At 42.5% G+C, this 16614-nt stretch overlaps 2 protein-coding genes across 4 annotated transcripts in view; one reads left to right on the top strand and one right to left on the bottom strand.

Annotated features, from left to right (window-relative positions):
- lrrk2 (leucine-rich repeat kinase 2) overlaps positions 1 to 4074 on the bottom strand; it is a 34042-nt gene extending 29968 nt beyond the window's left edge. The window contains exons 1-6 of one of the 2 annotated variants that reach the window (XM_072386416.1): positions 3850 to 4074; positions 3506 to 3737; positions 2488 to 2573; positions 2042 to 2151; positions 986 to 1074; positions 365 to 502 (exon numbers count right to left, since the gene is read on the bottom strand). In XM_072386416.1, coding sequence (XP_072242517.1) covers positions 365 to 502; positions 986 to 1074; positions 2042 to 2151; positions 2488 to 2573; positions 3506 to 3641 — 559 coding nt within the window. In that variant the 5' untranslated portion in view covers positions 3642 to 3737; positions 3850 to 4074. Of the gene's footprint in view, positions 1 to 364; positions 503 to 985; positions 1075 to 2041; positions 2152 to 2487; positions 2574 to 3505 lie in introns of both variants that reach the window. The other variant, XM_072386417.1, reaches the window with a different exon arrangement.
- LOC140307500 (proton myo-inositol cotransporter-like) lies at positions 2497 to 14282 on the top strand. 2 transcript variants are annotated; one of them, XM_072386419.1, is made up of 11 exons: positions 2497 to 2607; positions 7083 to 7549; positions 7745 to 7904; positions 8141 to 8349; positions 8444 to 8552; positions 8728 to 8891; positions 10484 to 10598; positions 11133 to 11258; positions 11448 to 11566; positions 11706 to 11858; positions 13094 to 14282. In XM_072386419.1, exons 1-11 carry the CDS (start codon positions 2531 to 2533, stop codon positions 13318 to 13320), a joined length of 1926 nt encoding a protein of 641 aa, XP_072242520.1. In that variant the 5' UTR covers positions 2497 to 2530; the 3' UTR covers positions 13321 to 14282. The 2 variants fall into 2 exon arrangements, with proteins under 2 accessions (XP_072242520.1, XP_072242521.1); XM_072386420.1 differs by lacking the exon at positions 2497 to 2607 and adding an exon at positions 5982 to 6297 and having other exon boundaries at positions 7080 to 7549.
- Positions 14283 to 16614: the final 2332 nt, after the last annotated feature.

Below are 16614 nucleotides of genomic sequence, written 5' to 3'. Positions count from 1 at the left end.
TTTTAGTTGGGAGGATGCAGTGACTGATGGAGGATCTTAATTAAACATGATTAACCTTTATTCAGACCTTTAACCTTCCCCACATAGTTCTTGTCACTGATTCACATGTTATCCCATTCGTGTTGTATCCTGAAGTATTGGCATGTCAGAGTCACCGAACTCAAATCATTAATATACGGAACTTTCCATTAGGTGTGCTTTATTTACTGAACTGAAGTCAAGCTGTCGACATTTGATCTTATACAGCCAGAAACAGCAAAAAAAAAAAAAAACCTAAAGGCTGCAACAGGAAAAGCTAGACTCCACCTGCTGTAGAACATGTAGACAAAAGAATAGTAGAATGCGTGGGTGTGTGTGCGCCCACCTCTCTCCAGCAGCAGCTGCAGAGCTCTGCAGCCTTGGAGTTGCACTTCCTCACCCGTAGGAAACGTCTTCATCGCCTGCACCAACAAGCCAAACACATCCTCCTCCTCCTCCTCCAGCACCAGCAGAGGAATCGTGTCTGTGCAATAACGGGTGAAAACGCAAAGCGGGATTAAACATTTCAAAGGTTTCGCTTTCTAAAATCGTCTTATCTGAGCTCCCCATTCGGCGCACTGTGTGGTTTCACAGCTGAGCGCATGTGAGGAAATGGCTGAAGCGTTACTTATAGAAGAGCTGTTTACATTTAGACTTTTTTAAAAATGAGATGATGCAAAGAGGTGAATGTGAGAGTACAGCTCAGTTCACCTCCAAGCGGGGAAACCCCCGCTCTAGATGTCTCAGACTGCTCTACACTGAGAAGTTTATCCATTACATAATCATATTGAGCAATTTCCTTTGATCTTTTTAAAACTCTGCATCAAAGGTCTCCGCCGATCTCGTCTGAATATGTTCCAATGAGACAAAACATTAAAAGCAACATCCCAAACTGCAACTGGAATGGAACCGCTGTTCACGGGATGAGGTCATAACTTCTTCGGCGTCGACCGCAGCAGGCGTGTACCTGATCTGAGCAGCAGCGCCAGCGCTCTGAGCCCCACCATGGTCACCCGACAGTCTGCGCTGTACTGAGACAGCGCCTTCAGGATCTGCCTGGAAACCACATCAGCACACAAGGAAATTTAAACAGGGCTGTGGAGGCATTTATATCATTTCAAAAGGCTAAAAAGAAAAAACTGGTTAAATTATTTTCTAAATAATTTTCACTTGTTACGAATTAGGTAAACTAACTAAATTACATGAAAGAAAAATTCTTTCTACTGCTGTCAGAGCCCACTTTTGACAACACCAAACATGTCTGGATTTAAATGAGGATGATGATGATGCTTTGCATTGTTTGGACAAATGTTAGACAGAGGGCCAAACTGGTGTTTGGCGTGATCCAGCAACAGGAACCCGGAAGTGATTATTTACAATGTAGAGCAAGTGAAATCAGAGATGAAAATGATTCTGCATCTAGAGCTTGATCAAAATCTATAAAGAAGAAGTACAAATCTCTAAAACTCACAACTTCCCTGTACTGATGTCCAGTGGCCGTTAACCTGCGACTGATTCTGAGTAATTTCACCCACAAAAGGTGAGGAAAATGCAATAAATCACATCTCAACACATTCACACCAACATGATTATGAGGCACAAGGGGGCCACAGTTGGACATTTCAACGCTCATTAAATTGAATCTTAAATGTCAGGTATCCTGAAAACTGTTGAGGTTTTTTATCTTTCTGATACGATGGTTTAAGATTTTTTTTTTTTTTGAAGGATCAGAATCGTGATAAAACGTTGCAACGTCATGCTGGGAAACCTCGGGACTTGGCAGACGTTCGGATGTTGCGTTGACACATACCGACCGCCAAAACAGTGCCACAGATCAAGCACATCTTCATCTAACGACAGCCCCCACATACACAGAAAGCAAAGGGATGCCCCGGCAGAAACTGCCCCAACCCAAAGCAGGCTGTACGCCCCCGTCACACCGCACAAACTGCTAAATAACAACTCCAAAACACGGGATGGTGCGGGAAGGCTCTTTTTCACTGATCAAAATATCATCACTTACTGATGCACTGCCAGTACCTCCCACTCCCTGGCGTCCTGCAAAGGTTTGGTTAGCTGATCCAACGTACTGGGGCATATTTCAATCAGCTGACAAATCAGAGACCAGCCCACCTGTAGAAACAAAAAAAAACACACTTCATAGTAGTTCAATCCAAATGAACCAAAGCAAAACACTAAGTTTGACATCATTTTGACATGATTTGGATCACGCTGAGCAGGTGAACTCCAGCTCACTGATAAAGAGTATGTCGACATGCAGAGGCTTGAAAAAGATCAATCTGATCAATCTGCATCGTGGATGCCACAATCTGACAGCCGCTTTGTGCCGTGGTGCAGTCTTACCACTGACCATTTCGCTCTGCTTTTCGTTTTTCAGCTACAAAAGAAACCTGACAATCACTACGAAAATCAAGACCCATTTGACGACAGATGGCGTCTGAAGAGTACCTGCTGGACTCCTCTGCTGCCGCTGTAGGATGACAGCACCACCATGAGGGGGACGTGGACATCTTTATCTTCAAACAGATCGGCTGCTGCAACGCAAGACATCAGACACGACGACGTGATGTGACAAGTCAGTTTTTAACAAAGGTACGCCATCTTTCACCGCTGCTTCGGCACAGCGAAAAAAGAGGATCAAATTAATTAAAAACTAACAAAAACTAATACTAAGACAGTGATGACCCATCTACAATTGGATTTTTATTGTATTTTTTAAAAAATTCTCTACATTTCACAAAGAAATACTTTACCTACTTTATGGCTGTGTTAGTAAATGACGGTTTTACACGTTGGATGGTATATCAAGCTTTTAAAGTGAAATGTTAAATATTAAACCAATAAATTCCAAGCTTCTGAAGCGCTTTGGGCGCATATTGCTGACTGTCCATGAGTCTTTAACTGCACTATCAGACAGTGTATTGCAGTGTACTGTAATACTGGTGAATGATTTGACATCTCAGAATATGAGCTAAACTGTGTAAATGTCAGCTCTAACAGAAGCTGCAGCTACATGCAGCTTACACAGTGATGTTAATAGGTCAGTGTCCTACATGTTTATGCATTAGTCAGAAGTGGCCAGACCACCACTTTCAAATGGCATTTACCTTATAATAGTGTACTTTTAATTACGTTGTAGAGTAGGACTTTTTAGTCTTCTTACGTTGCTGTACTGGTGCACTGACTTCAAGTATCTGACTACTTAGTCTGATAACGTGAAGCGTTTTAATAAGGCAGCTAAAACACACAATACAGTAAAGTCTATATTTGTGTGTGTGAAATGTGTATGTAACAGAATAGCTTTAACGCTATGTCATTACTATTTTATTTACGGCGAGCATCTGTAAAAACAATTTTTTTATAAACCCCAAAACGCTCCAAAGCCGCGCTACATTGTTAAAGGAGAGCAGGCCTGTTTATGAGCAGTGGCATCATGCACGTGCAGCAGCAGCAGCGCGGTTCCTACCGTAGTCTGTATGCGCCAGGAAAAGCAGATCCTGGATGATTTGGATCAGTGTACTCAGTTGTCTGTCCTCCTGGGGAGTTTTCAGCCTCACCAAAAGTTTCTTCAGCCTTTCCTCCAATTCCTCTTTGTTAACCATGGTCTTTAAAGAGCTGTTTTCCTGCTGAAGACTTGACGTGCATTGAGGTCAATCAGTGTTCAATCAGAACCGACAAAAAGGCTTCGGCCAGTCACGCTGCCAGTCACACGAGTGTGGAGAGAAAATAACATATTTCCACGACAATCTATTATATCATTACGCCACATTATCAAATACTAGCTTCGCCACATCATATTACAGTAGTTACAACACAGCTATGACAGGTTGTCAAGGCTAGGGAAGCTGTCAGCGACGAGGAGTTTCGGTTCCGACGTTGACATCACCGTCCTCGGATAACTTTCTTTTTGAAAAGAATGCGTTCCTCTTTCTGGGGTCAGAAACTTTCTGTTAGCTCTACGGCAAAGAGTGGTTCTTTTATAAGAGGCGTGTTCCTGCTTCCCTATGGTCACATCATATGACTCAAGTCAGAAAAAAACTTCCCGTTTAATGGAGAGCAGGCTCGAAACCAATAGTGCGCTCGAAGCTCAAAGGGATTGAAACTCCAACTGAAGTTCGTAGGAGAACCCGTCTAGATTTTTTAAAATTATTTATTTAATTTGATTGATTAATAAGGAAAAGGGAGGGGAAATAGACTTTACACGGTCACTGTGCTTCAATAATACATTTCCCCATTGGAATGTTTGTTCATATTTGGGATTTTATCTTTGCCATGGGGGGCAAATAATAATTTTGAAATTTATCAGTAGTCATATATTGTAGCCATTCCACAATAATGGACTTTAGTAAATAAATCTCAGCTTTTTTTGCCTTCTACTACTGCCACTACCGTCATCTTGGTTTTGCATTGCGTATCTACTTGCGTTATTACGGTATGTACACAGTCAGCGTGAAACAATGTATGGAACTACAGGCGTGCCGCAAATGTTTTATTTATTTTTTTCAAATGTAGAAATTGATTAGATAAATCAAAAGAAAACACATATAGTGTGTATTTGTAGTATATTATTTCTATGAAAATTATTAATAGTTACTATCATTTTTTAAAATTTTTTGCCCCCTAAGAACAAGTTCACAGAATGTTCTCTTCAGGCTAACTGAAAGATACTATTTGGCGTATTTACATATCCCCTTTCAGACACATATTACTTTCCATTAATCTGAAAGAACTGAAAGTCTCGGTGGCATGTTTAAATGAGCACTCAGGAGCTTTAAACATAACACATTAAGACTGCAATATTACAAAGCTGGACCTTGTAACACTTATCCATCACTTTCTAAAAATGTTATGTACTATCATCCACAAAAGAAAAAGATAGCAATCACATTCACACATATCAGGAGTTGGTTCATTAGACTTTCAGCTATTCTAAGGAATCTGACAGTTTGCAATAGATAAATTGATAAAAGCGCTTTAAAAACTTCTTCTGCTCAGTATTTTTCCCTATAACAATTAACTGCTGAATTATTAGTTTTCCATAATGTTTGAGCCTGCTGAAGTGAAGAAAAACGCACAAAAGTTTTGAAGCTCCAAATACAGCTGGGATGAAGTTGGTTCGGAAATGCTAACATGAATTTCATGGGAGTATGGAAATTATGCCAAATGAAGCGGAAGTAGTAGTCCTTCCTACCCTGAATAGCATGAAGCATGTATGGAAAATAATGAAAGAAAAAAAAAAGCAGTTTTCACATATTGGTTGGACCTTCAAGGTGGAAAAAAAGCGTCCTTGTGGACCTGACACTTTTTTTCCTTGTCATTCCCATATGTTTAACAGTGGTGGATCAGCGCTCCATCACTGAGTCCTTATACACATCAAGCCGGCATAGTGGAATCGGCTAAGTCGCCACATCCACAATATCGGACTGATGTGTAAGCACACACCAGGAGGTGCTATTTTGCTGCTATTGCTAGACCCTTTACAGGATCAGAGGGGGATCAACTCCAACCCCAGTTACGCTGCTTTTCTTTTGCGCATAACACAATGCACAGCAAAGGCGCATCAATCCCCGGGTGAGAAGGCATATGTGAAAGAGACTAAAAAAATATAAAGGCACCCTTCGATCAAAGTCATTTGACAGGTGACCTCTGAACTCCTTCTGATGATCACATTTTGACAGATGACCTTTTGATCACCTGCCTTTATATTTTTTTGAGGCTACTGATTATTCATATTCTTTACTTTCTGTAAATTTCCATTTCATACAGTCATTCTGTCTTCTCATTTGTGTGTCTCCACTGTGACACCTGTAATACCTTAGAAATTGAAGCTCTTCGCTGTTTCTGCTTGCTTTCACATTGGTTCTCTGCCAGGCTTTTTCTTATGCTTCGACACAACGCTTGAGTTGGTCTGAAAATGCCGGGTACAACAGCCAATGTCCAAAGGACAACTTTAAAAAGAGCTTGTTCGAGGCCACTTTAAAAGATTGCAAGAAAGTCTGGCTGCATGGAAGCAAGTTCGAGCTATACTGACAAGGTTGATACTATTAGTCAACACGGCTGCCTACTGTGCAAGGATCATAGCGCCAGAAGTTTAACCTTATTACAACTAGTGTGGGCGTTCCTCCTTCTCTTTGCTCAATATCATATGATTCCTCACAGAGGCTTCCTGTTTGTTGAGCAGGACACGATCTGCTGAGGAGCTTCAAAGGAGGAATCTTTCTTTTCTTCCTTCTGTCATCAGCGATTGTCGTTTTTGAGGTAAGGTTGATTTAAGTTCTAATTTCCTCAGACAGGAACTCCAATCTTCGTACACACCTGAGCAACGAGACTTTTTTTATTTTTATTAACCTTTATTTATACAGGTAAAATCTCGTTGAGACCCAGGGTCTCATTTGCAAGAGAGACCTGTTGGAGTCCGGCTTACAGTAAACGTTGTCAGTAAAAAGAAAGAGACACTTTTGAACCGGGACAAAACGTTTATTTGCGACACAAGTTTTTGAAAGCTACTTTTAAAAGCTGGATGTCGTTGAAAAACTGGCGGACCAAAGCGCGTGCGCGTGATGTCAGCATTGTGTTTTAGTTGAGTCATGAAAAAAAATGTAGATATTTTGGACTGGAGTCCGTTCTAGGGTGCCAGGGGTATCTGAGGGTCCCTGTCCGTCCGTTCCTGCACAAAACCATCTTTGTATGGGTGTCGGGCTGGTGACGTCACGTAAACATGGCTGCGCACGGCGCACTATCAGAGGGGGTAAACAAACACTTGAAGTCAGCTGAAGTCAGCACGAAATGACACTTGTATCCACCGCAATTACGGCTTATAACGCGACGTCCGCTAAATTAGCCAAATAGCTGTGAAAATCCCGACGTGTCGGTGTTGAAGTCGCTTTATGAGAGCGCCATGACAAACAACTGCATCCACGAGTCCTGGTAGCCAGGTGCTGGTCTCATACTAACGTGTCGTCTATTCCGAGGAGCTGCCGTTTTTTGTTTTTTTAACCCACCAGCTGTGGGCTCATCTCCCACTCTCTCCTGTGTCACAGCAGTCACGATGAATACAGCCTGAAGCACGCTGGCAACGTCATGGGCAGCAGGAAACAGAGAGCTGCGGACGGCGGAGAGAAGAGTCTCATCGGACCTCCGTCTGGAGGCTCTGGTGAGAACCAACTGGACCAAGATGCCTCCACGCCGATGTTCGTCTACGTGTTGGCGTTTTTCTCTGCCCTGGGAGGATTCCTCTTCGGGTACGACACTGGGGTGGTTTCGGGGGCAATGTTGCTCCTGAAGAAGGAGATGAACCTGAACGCGCTGTGGCAGGAGCTGCTGGTTTCCAGCACCGTGGGGGCGGCGGCGCTCTCTGCCCTGACTGGGGGCTTTTTGAATGGGTGGCTGGGGCGCAGGATTTGTATCCTTATGGCCAGTTTCATCTTCAGTGTCGGTGGGATTATACTGAGTATTGCCCCGGACAAGGTGGTCCTTCTTGTTGGCCGAATCACAGTGGGTTTGGGCATTGGTGAGTATTTCTTAAATTGATATATGTACAGTTTCTCTGTTCAGGCAAAGAGACTTCTATCAGCAGCTTAAACCCAGTCCCACGCTTGTTTCTGCAGAGTTTCAGTTCCTTTTATCTTGAATGAAGCATATGATTAAGGATCACGTACCAGCATAAAGTTTGAACTTTTATATATGTTTTTTTTTCCCTCATCAGGCATTGCGTCTATGACGGTTCCTGTATACATCGCAGAGGTTTCCCCTTCTCACCTGAGAGGTCAGCTGGTCACTATCAATTCCCTCTTCATCACTGGTGGCCAGTTCATTGCCAGTGTGGTCGACGGGGCCTTTAGCTACCTGAGCCACGATGGCTGGAGGTAAGCGTTTTTTCTATGCCGTCATCCTTGCTATTAACTTTTGTAAACAGGAGTTTAGTTCATTTTTGATTTTTGTCCCATCTCTCACCCCCCTCCTCTGCAGTCCTTTATCATTAACTGAAACTGCTCCTACCGTGTGTCCTAATTTGGCACCAGAGAGACTTCATCGGCTGGAACAGTCGACACTCTACAGCATCCCTCCCCCTCACTCCTCTTCATTCCTTCCCACGCTCCAGGTACATGTTGGGTCTGTCCATCCTGCCCGCTGTGCTGCAGTTCTTCGGCTTCCTAATCCTGCCGGAGAGCCCCCGTTGGCTCCTCCAAAAGGGCCGGAGCCAGGACGCCCGTCGAGTTCTCAGCCGGATCCGAGGAGACCGGAACGTCGACGAGGAGTACGACGCCATCAGAGCCAGCATCGAGGAGGAGGAGAAGGACGCTGGCGGAGGTGAGAGATCGATGTTGGGATGGAATCGAATGTTGTATTTGTGACAAAGTGGCAGTTTTATTTTCTGTTAAACACTTTTTCTTTTCTTCTTTAGAAGGTGTCGTTATTTTGCGCATGCTCAAGCACGGTCCGACGCGCAGGGCTCTGATTGTTGGCTGTGGCCTCCAGATGTTCCAGCAGCTGTCTGGGATCAACACAGTCATGTAAGTTCACTGTTAATCTTGTCAGGGCTCATCCAGTGTTATCTGAAGACCTCCTGATAACATTGCTGGCTGTTGTAAAAGCCCAAATGATAAAATCCGAGCCTGCGTGTTCCTCATCACTCTGACTGGAAATGCTTGTCATGGCGTGTTCTCAGTTAATCTCATTCTTGTTTAGGTACTACAGTGCAACCATTCTGCAGATGGCGGGGGTGCGGGATGATAAACAGGCAATCTGGTTGGCTGCAGCAACTTCGGCTACCAACTTTGTGTTCACCTTGGTTGGAGTTTGGCTTGTGGAGAGGGTGGGCCGCAGGAAGCTGACTCTGGGCAGTCTTTTCGGTTTGTAACTCTGAGGGTGCTGACGTGATTATCAGACTAAGTGAAAATGGACTTAATTTGGGACATCCAGACAGGCAAACAAGCATACTGACTGACTTGTGCTCTTTTGCCTTTTCATGCAGTCCACGATCCTTTTCAGAGGCGCCTAAAATGGACAGTGATTATCTTGAATTTATTTCTAACCTCGTTAGGGCTGGAAGTTACAGTCCACAAAGTTACATCTCTGTATATTTAGACAGAATGGCGATACAGGATATATATATATATATATCTGTATTTTCTAAAAATATTTACCAATAATAATATACTTTACCGTTGCTTTTTAGACAAAAATATAATTTCAGTTGTAAAAAAAACAGCTTATCAGTTGAAACACTGCTTTGATATGGGATGACTGTTTGATTCATGTATCTATTCCAACACAGGAAAATGAGAATGAAATACATTCTACTGTTCAATAATCGTGGCTATTTAAGTATTGCTGTCTAAGTTTACGAGGTGTCCTTGAATGTGCCACAAAGTTCACAGCACAGCATTGTAGATTCATAGTCAGTCCTTCAGATTGAAGTTTATATATATATATATATATATATGTATGTATGTATATATATATATATATATATAAATATATATTTATATATATAAATAACTGTTTCAAACATCAAACCAAAATCAAAACAGCTGTCAACAGAACTGGGAAAACAATACCTATGAAGTTTTATGTAAACTCAAATGCACTATTCAGCTGAGATATTCGGAGTAATGTCATTTTCTGCCACTACAGGGGATGTGATTCACTATAGTGTCTAGTCAACTGGAGGCAGAAGCAGCCGCAGCAGCAGCTGGCAGAGCTATGAGCAGTGCTGCCAACGTTTCACACCCCTTGGGTTATTTTTACAAACATTTTTCCAACAAGGCGACTACTGTCAAAAATCCACCAAATTTGATGTCAACCGTTTTATGACAAACCTTTGCTTCTTTGTGGAGAAGAAAGGCGCCAATATTGCTAAGTGGCCCAAATTCACCCCTCAGACGCCTGTCCTTTAATGGGAGGGAGATTTTGTCAGATGATGGTGTGCTTTTAAAATCAATAGGGTAACAAATTGGTGCAAGCCTCTGTCCAGGTTAATGGCAACATCCAAACACTCCAAAGTTTCCATGATGTTTTGTAGAAGCAAATGTCGTCTTGTTCCTTTATGTATGCAAATACATCACAAAAATGACAAATGAATCTTGAGTCATGATTGACGATGAGAAAAATATGCCCCGCCTGGTAAAACTCTGCCCTCTTGTGGTGATAGCGTTTGAAGATGGAAACTACAAAACTCACCTTGAATGATTTTTGCCTGCATTTCCATCTAAAGGTGGCAACTTTGCAACATTCTTCCTTGGGAAGTAGCCGTGTTTGTCCAACACTTTGCAAAGTTTATACAGACTAAGTTGCCGACAGTTTGGAGAAATTCTAAGCGAGTCTGCAACTCACGATGTGGTCAACAGACGTGGGGAAAGCAGAGGGAAACGAGTTCTACAGTGTAGTGGATATAAATGGTTCTGTCCATTATTCAGTGCTTGTTTGTTTTTCTTTAACGCAGGTACCGGTTTGAGTTTGACTTTGTTGGCCGTCGGGTTCCTGCTGTCGGCCCAAAACTCTCCACCAGTCGCCCTCCATCCGGTGGACTCTCATAACTCAACCTGCAGGCTGTATGGGTAAGAGAAAAAAAACCAAAACAAAACATTAGACAGTCACGTTCTGTCCATTTTCACATTGAAACCAACAGGTTGGAGAGAGTCGGAGACTGGTTGTTACTCATGTAGTCTTGGTTTTTTCTTTTCCTTTCATCAGAACGAGCTGCTCTGACCGCCACGCCCGTGTTATTCTTAAATCTATGACAAGAATGAGTTTTTCTCCATAAAAAAATCCTCAGCAGGAGCCACGCATTATGCTAGTGGACACCTGGGAGTCCAGGCGCCTTTTTAAGGAGCTTTAGAAGTGATATGATGATACTTTACATATGTAACACACATACATATGCATAGGACTTTAATAGAACATTATTCAAAATGATGATTTAAGCATTTAAGTTGAAGAAATCCAACTCCTCACATGAGTCGGGTCACAGGTATAGTTTCATGCACCTTAATTCTGCCTCTTTTCGTCGTGTTAGCCGTCGTCTCCGTAGACAGAGCATTAAAGTGTTACATCGCTGTGTGAGTACCCGCTGATTCAGCTCCGCCCTGCAGGTCCTGTGAACTGTGCATGCTGGATCCAGATTGTGGGTTCTGTTACCGCGAAAACGGCACAGGAGTGTACGATTCCTCCTGCATACCTGTCAACCAGTCGTCCACCGACCACGCAGCCTGGGGAAGGTCAGAAAATGAATCTCAGTGTATCTGTGTGACTGTCGGATACATAAGAGTGAGACACGTTTGTTTTTCAGTTTGTCTGAGACCTGTACCACGAAAAGGCATCAAAACAGACTTCTTTTTTCTTTTCTTTCTATGGATAATTAAGACTGATTTGATATAAGCTTCAGTGAGTTTTACTTTTCCATCCAGGTGTTCCAATAGGACGGAGGCCCCTGACAGCCCTATTTGGGCCTATAACTACTGTCCTACACCCTACTCCTGGATTGTCCTGATGGGCCTCCTCTTCTACCTTGCTTCCTTTGCTCCAGGTCTGAAGTGACTTTCTTCTTTCTTTTTCCGTTTTTACGGCTCACATTTAACAAGCGTCCTGTCAAAAAAAAGCGATAAAGATAAAGAGCAGTAACTAGTGGCTAATGTTTCACTGCTTTCATGTGATGAATCTTACAGGTATGGGCCCCATGCCCTGGACAGTGAACTCTGAGATCTACCCGCTCTGGGCACGCAGCACCGGCAATGCCTGCTCAGCCGGCGTCAACTGGATCTTCAACGTTCTTGTGTCTCTGACTTTTCTTCATGTCGCAGAGTTTCTTACTTACTATGGTAAGACTCCATCAGGAGGTCCGAATATGGCTGCTGAACTGCATCATCATAGTTAACATGCTCCTTTTCTGATCCATTCAAAGGGAAATGATGTATTTTCAGTTGGCATATCTGCATCTATATGTGGGTTTAAGAATGTGTTGCAAGAGAGCCTCACCTGCAAAGGGAGACTGTTTCTTTAGCCTAAACATAGAAGTCTTTTTTTTCCTTCTGTATAACCGGATGTAGGTACTTTGAATGTCCGTTGCTTATTACAGCAGGACAGTGGCTGGGGAGATAAGATGAACCTCAACTGAGTTTACATGTGGTTTGCATTAAAGAGAGAGTAGATGGGTGCTTGAAAAATGTTCCGTTTCTGCATAGAAATGAAATGAGTGTCACATTTTCACACAAAACCTTAAAGTAGACAAAGAGAACCCACTTATCAGTCACTTTTGAACCTGTTTAATCTGTGAGATGCAAAGGTATGTTTGAACCTTCAGGGAACAGGGAGGAAGTGTATGATGTGAGGAGCAAAAGAGATTTCTGAGGAACAGTGAGTAGCTGATGCTCCTCAGGCAGGAAAAGGTTACAGAGCCCCCTGTGATGACGTTGGACCGCAGTCAGGCGGGCTGTGACAGATGGAAAATCAAAAATGATCCCTGTAGTTGTTGACAAATCGCAGAGGAGCCCAGAATAACTTCCCAACAACTTAAAAATCTCTCTGATGTTGAGGCTTATGGGTTCGCTGTCAGGAGACAATCCAACAACAACAGTGTGCTTCAGAGAAAAAGCCAAGAATCTAAATAAATAGAAAAAATGCTCTTGGAAAAATAATTTGGACTGATTACACCACAGTGCTGAAAGCATTGTGGTTTGGGCCTGTTTTGCCGTGTCTTGTGCAGGATGGCTTGCCATCATTGACAGAAACCAGATTAAACTTTCAAATTCAGCAGGAATTCTGTCCTCGAAGTGAATGTCAGCAGAAGGCTGGTCATACAGCAGCACAACCTTAGCATTCAACTGTCAAAATAACAGAAGCCAGATCAGATGAAAAGGCCACCTTGTTGCAAGTTTAGGCAGCTTATTGCATGTTTTATTTATTTATTTATGTATTTTTCTGATTATCAATCGGTTATTGTGTCTGGAATGCAACCTTTTGACAAATCATAACTATAAAACTATTGAAGTACTGCGGTAGTTTTTGCGACGTGAAAGCCTGCATGTGAAAGCTCACACACGGATCTGTCTCGCAGGTGCGTTCTTCATGTACACTGGCCTGGTGGTGCTGGCCCTCCTCTTCGTCCTGGGCTGCCTCCCAGAGACCCAGGGCCTACAGCTGGAGGACATCGAGAACCTGTTTGCCGGGCAGCTCTGCTCCTGTGGGCACTCCGCGCCCAACGACAACCGTCACATGCACTACATCCGGGTAACAGGCAGCAACTACCTGCACTCTGACAGTGAGGCTTCAGACGTAGAGTAGATGGGGCAGATTTTCTCTCTCTCTCTCTCTACTCTGTCTTTTGGTTCTGCTCTTTTCTGTTGAGGACTGGGAGGACTCATCTCATTGCCCTCTAGTGGCTGTGATCAAAAACACAATTGAGCTCTTCAGGAACTGACTGGAACTGGTGTATTCTCTTGCTCAGGTGACTCTTGTGTCAATTATGTCTTTGTTTTGTTTTACTGCCTGCCTTTGTCTCACCTGAGACTTTTTTCTGTTGTGCATTCTTCTCATTTCCTGTCATCCTCTTCATCATTACACAAAGGGAACAAGAATTACCAGCATTAATGTTAGCAGAGATGAACCATGACAGTGTTGCTGGGGTCAAAACAAAAACAGCAGCAATTGCAACAGATGACGTGGTCCCCTGTTGAGATGATCTCTTTTCAAACAAACAAATCAATTGGCTACAACAATTATTGCCAGGATGAACGACAGAAAGCAGTACTTTAGAAAAAAAAAGAGTTGCTCACAGGATTATGAACAGCTCTTTGGGGGACTGCAGTCTGAATATTCCTCTTTTGTCCACACTGCAAACGTGATATACCCAGCAAGAATGTGTTTGTACGCAAGCTCTGACGATCTCTGGTTTAAAGCGGACCGTTTCGTTGTTTCCCGCCGCATTTGAAGGTTCCTGAACGTCTCACAAAACGGTTTGAAACGCATTCTTGTTGAAAGGCACTAACCTGGTTTGAAACTTTGAATCTGTGCTGGTGTAAAACCAAACTGATTGTGGCTCGCTTCCGTCTGTTCTGTGAAAGCCAACTGGGTGTTTTTTTGTAACCATGTGACCAAGATTGCAAGAATGAGTTTCCCAATTTCTTTTAGCGATGCTCAGGATTCAGCCCAGCACTCTATGGAGCAGTGGAGTCAGACAGTTTCATAGCCTATATAACTGTAAGTACAGCTTTGAGGTGTCTTGAGTGTTTGAATACTTCCTGCTATGCTGTAACTATCCTAAATCTGCCTTTTTAACTTAAAATTTCTTTGTTCTTGCAGCTGAGATAATCGTGACCAAGTTCACCTGAAAAACTTAAAACAGAATGTCCCTTTTGCACTGGTTCACTTTGGTATATGCCAGTTTGCTTTAATGTTACTGCTAGTAGCTAATTGTACAGGGTTTCTTATTCAACGTTTTCTAACAGAGAAATGTATTTATTATCAACTACAGGTCATACACTGATTGGAAACAGCACAAATGGTCCGTATGGCCTCACGTTTGTATCTTCATGCCAGTGTTCTTTTGGTTACTCATTTTATTTAGTTTCATAATGGTGTATTAAATATCATATGATAGCATTAATATTCATGCACTGTTCGTGTAAAACTAAAAGATCGCAAACAGGATTAATTGCAATATAATGAATGGTTGATGATTTAGATAAAATAAGTCAATAAAGAGTCTTTATAAAGAGTCATAATGTAAGGCCTGTTTGTTCTGTAGGCAGGAGTGACCACCTGTTTTATCCCTTATTGTAGCACAGCTGAAGAAGCCTCTGACTGAAGTCCCCCTGTCGGTTGATCACTTTGTTTTGTGGGTGTGTAGTGTTATCTGTTAGGTTTTAGCAGCTTGTGCAACATTCTTCTCTCCACAACCAGCTTTTGGGGTTTCACAGCAGTCCCCAGTGCAGGTCGAGGCTTCCGCCTTTATCAGTTTGTTTAGGTCACCTGATGCCGCTGGACCAACACATGATGGTAAACATTAAATGGTAAATGGACTTGTACTTGTATAGCGCTTTTCTAGTCTAACTGACCACTCAAAGCGCTTCACTACATGCCACATTCACCCCACTCACACACATTCATACAGCACGTCTTAAGATACTTAACTACGTGCTTTTTCTAATCATTCATACACATTCATACCCCAGTGATACACTGGGAGGCAACATGGGGTTCAGTGTCTTGCCCAAGGACTCTTCGACATGTAGCCCGGGGAAGCCAGAGTCGAACCACCGACCTTCCGATTGGGCAACTGCTCTTCCTCCTGAGCTACAGCCGCCAACAACCTCCATCACAGACTTGTAGAAGATGTGCAACATCTTGCTGCAAACACAGAAGGACCTCAGCGTTCCCAAGATGTAGATTTGCATCAGTGATACAAAAATCTAGCTTGTATTTTAACTGTGGCTTAATGACTGTTGGCATGTTTAAAGGTGTATGCTCCAACTATCAGTCTTTACATTACACAATCAAATCAGTTTATTTTTAAAACCTCACAAATTAACATTTATATTGTAATTTGTATTGTAAATTAACATAAATATTGTAACGAGCTCAAATTTGATGTAACAGTTTCATTTGACATACAGTCCATATGAACCCAAATATATTCGGTTCTCTAACTTTAAGCCAAATGCAACAAATCTACAGATTTTAGTAGCTGCAATAATCACTTTATTGCATTCTGCGCAGAAAACTGTCTGAAGCCATGTTTGTGGTTGGGTTCTGGTTCTTCCTCTCATGGTATCTTGGCAGGCTGACAGTTTGCTCTGTATATGCGCAGGTTTTCAGACAGGATTGGGATGAAATCTCAGAAATAATTTCCCGAAGCTCTGGAAACTGTCAAACAAGTCGAGTCGAGCTGAGTTTCTGAATCACAAGTTGCGCAGACAGTCCCTTTAAATACAGTTCTTTAGGTGAAAACCAGTTGAGTCTCATATGATGTAGAGTGTAAATGTACTTTGGCTTGCGGAGTTATAGATTATTGAATTAAATGTTGTGAACAAAATGAAACTCAGAAGGCGTTTATGGCCAGAGGGACACTCTGATCCTCACAGTTCAGGTTGGCAGTCTGATCTGGCTTTACCATGATATGCATGGACACCTGTCCATTAGTAAGAAATATCCTCATGTCCTTGTAACCTGATAGGCTTGTAATAGGACTCCTGTATTCATGGTGTTATTACTCAGCAGTAAGCAGCAGCTTGGAGTGCTGGAGGTTTTTTACACACAAACCAATCTCAGAAAATGCAACCTCAGGAAAGCTAATCCTAGCTTGCTTTGCTGCTGTTTATTGAGTTACTAAATCAGGAGTCTATGTAGATAGCAGGTTATGTTCATGTTATATAGTGATACAAACCAGTTAAGGTGTATACTCATTTTTATCCTGCTGATCTCCTCTTACCTTCATGTGACATCACGTCGACTGAAGCCACAAGATGGCAGAAGAAGTTAGTTTAATTGAACAGTGACTAGCATTATCTTGATGCACTGACTGCTCTGCAACTATTATTTAGTCATTCAAAACAGTCTATATTTGATAGTTTTCCCAGT

The sequence above is a fragment of the Leuresthes tenuis genome, unplaced genomic scaffold (genome assembly GCF_036924035.1).
Source record: "Leuresthes tenuis unplaced genomic scaffold, fLeuTen1.0.hap1 SCAF_5, whole genome shotgun sequence".
Taxonomy (NCBI): Eukaryota; Metazoa; Chordata; class Actinopteri; order Atheriniformes; family Atherinopsidae; genus Leuresthes; species Leuresthes tenuis.
The sequence above is the reverse complement of the archived record's forward strand: the minus strand, read 5'-3'. Positions and strand labels throughout refer to the sequence as shown.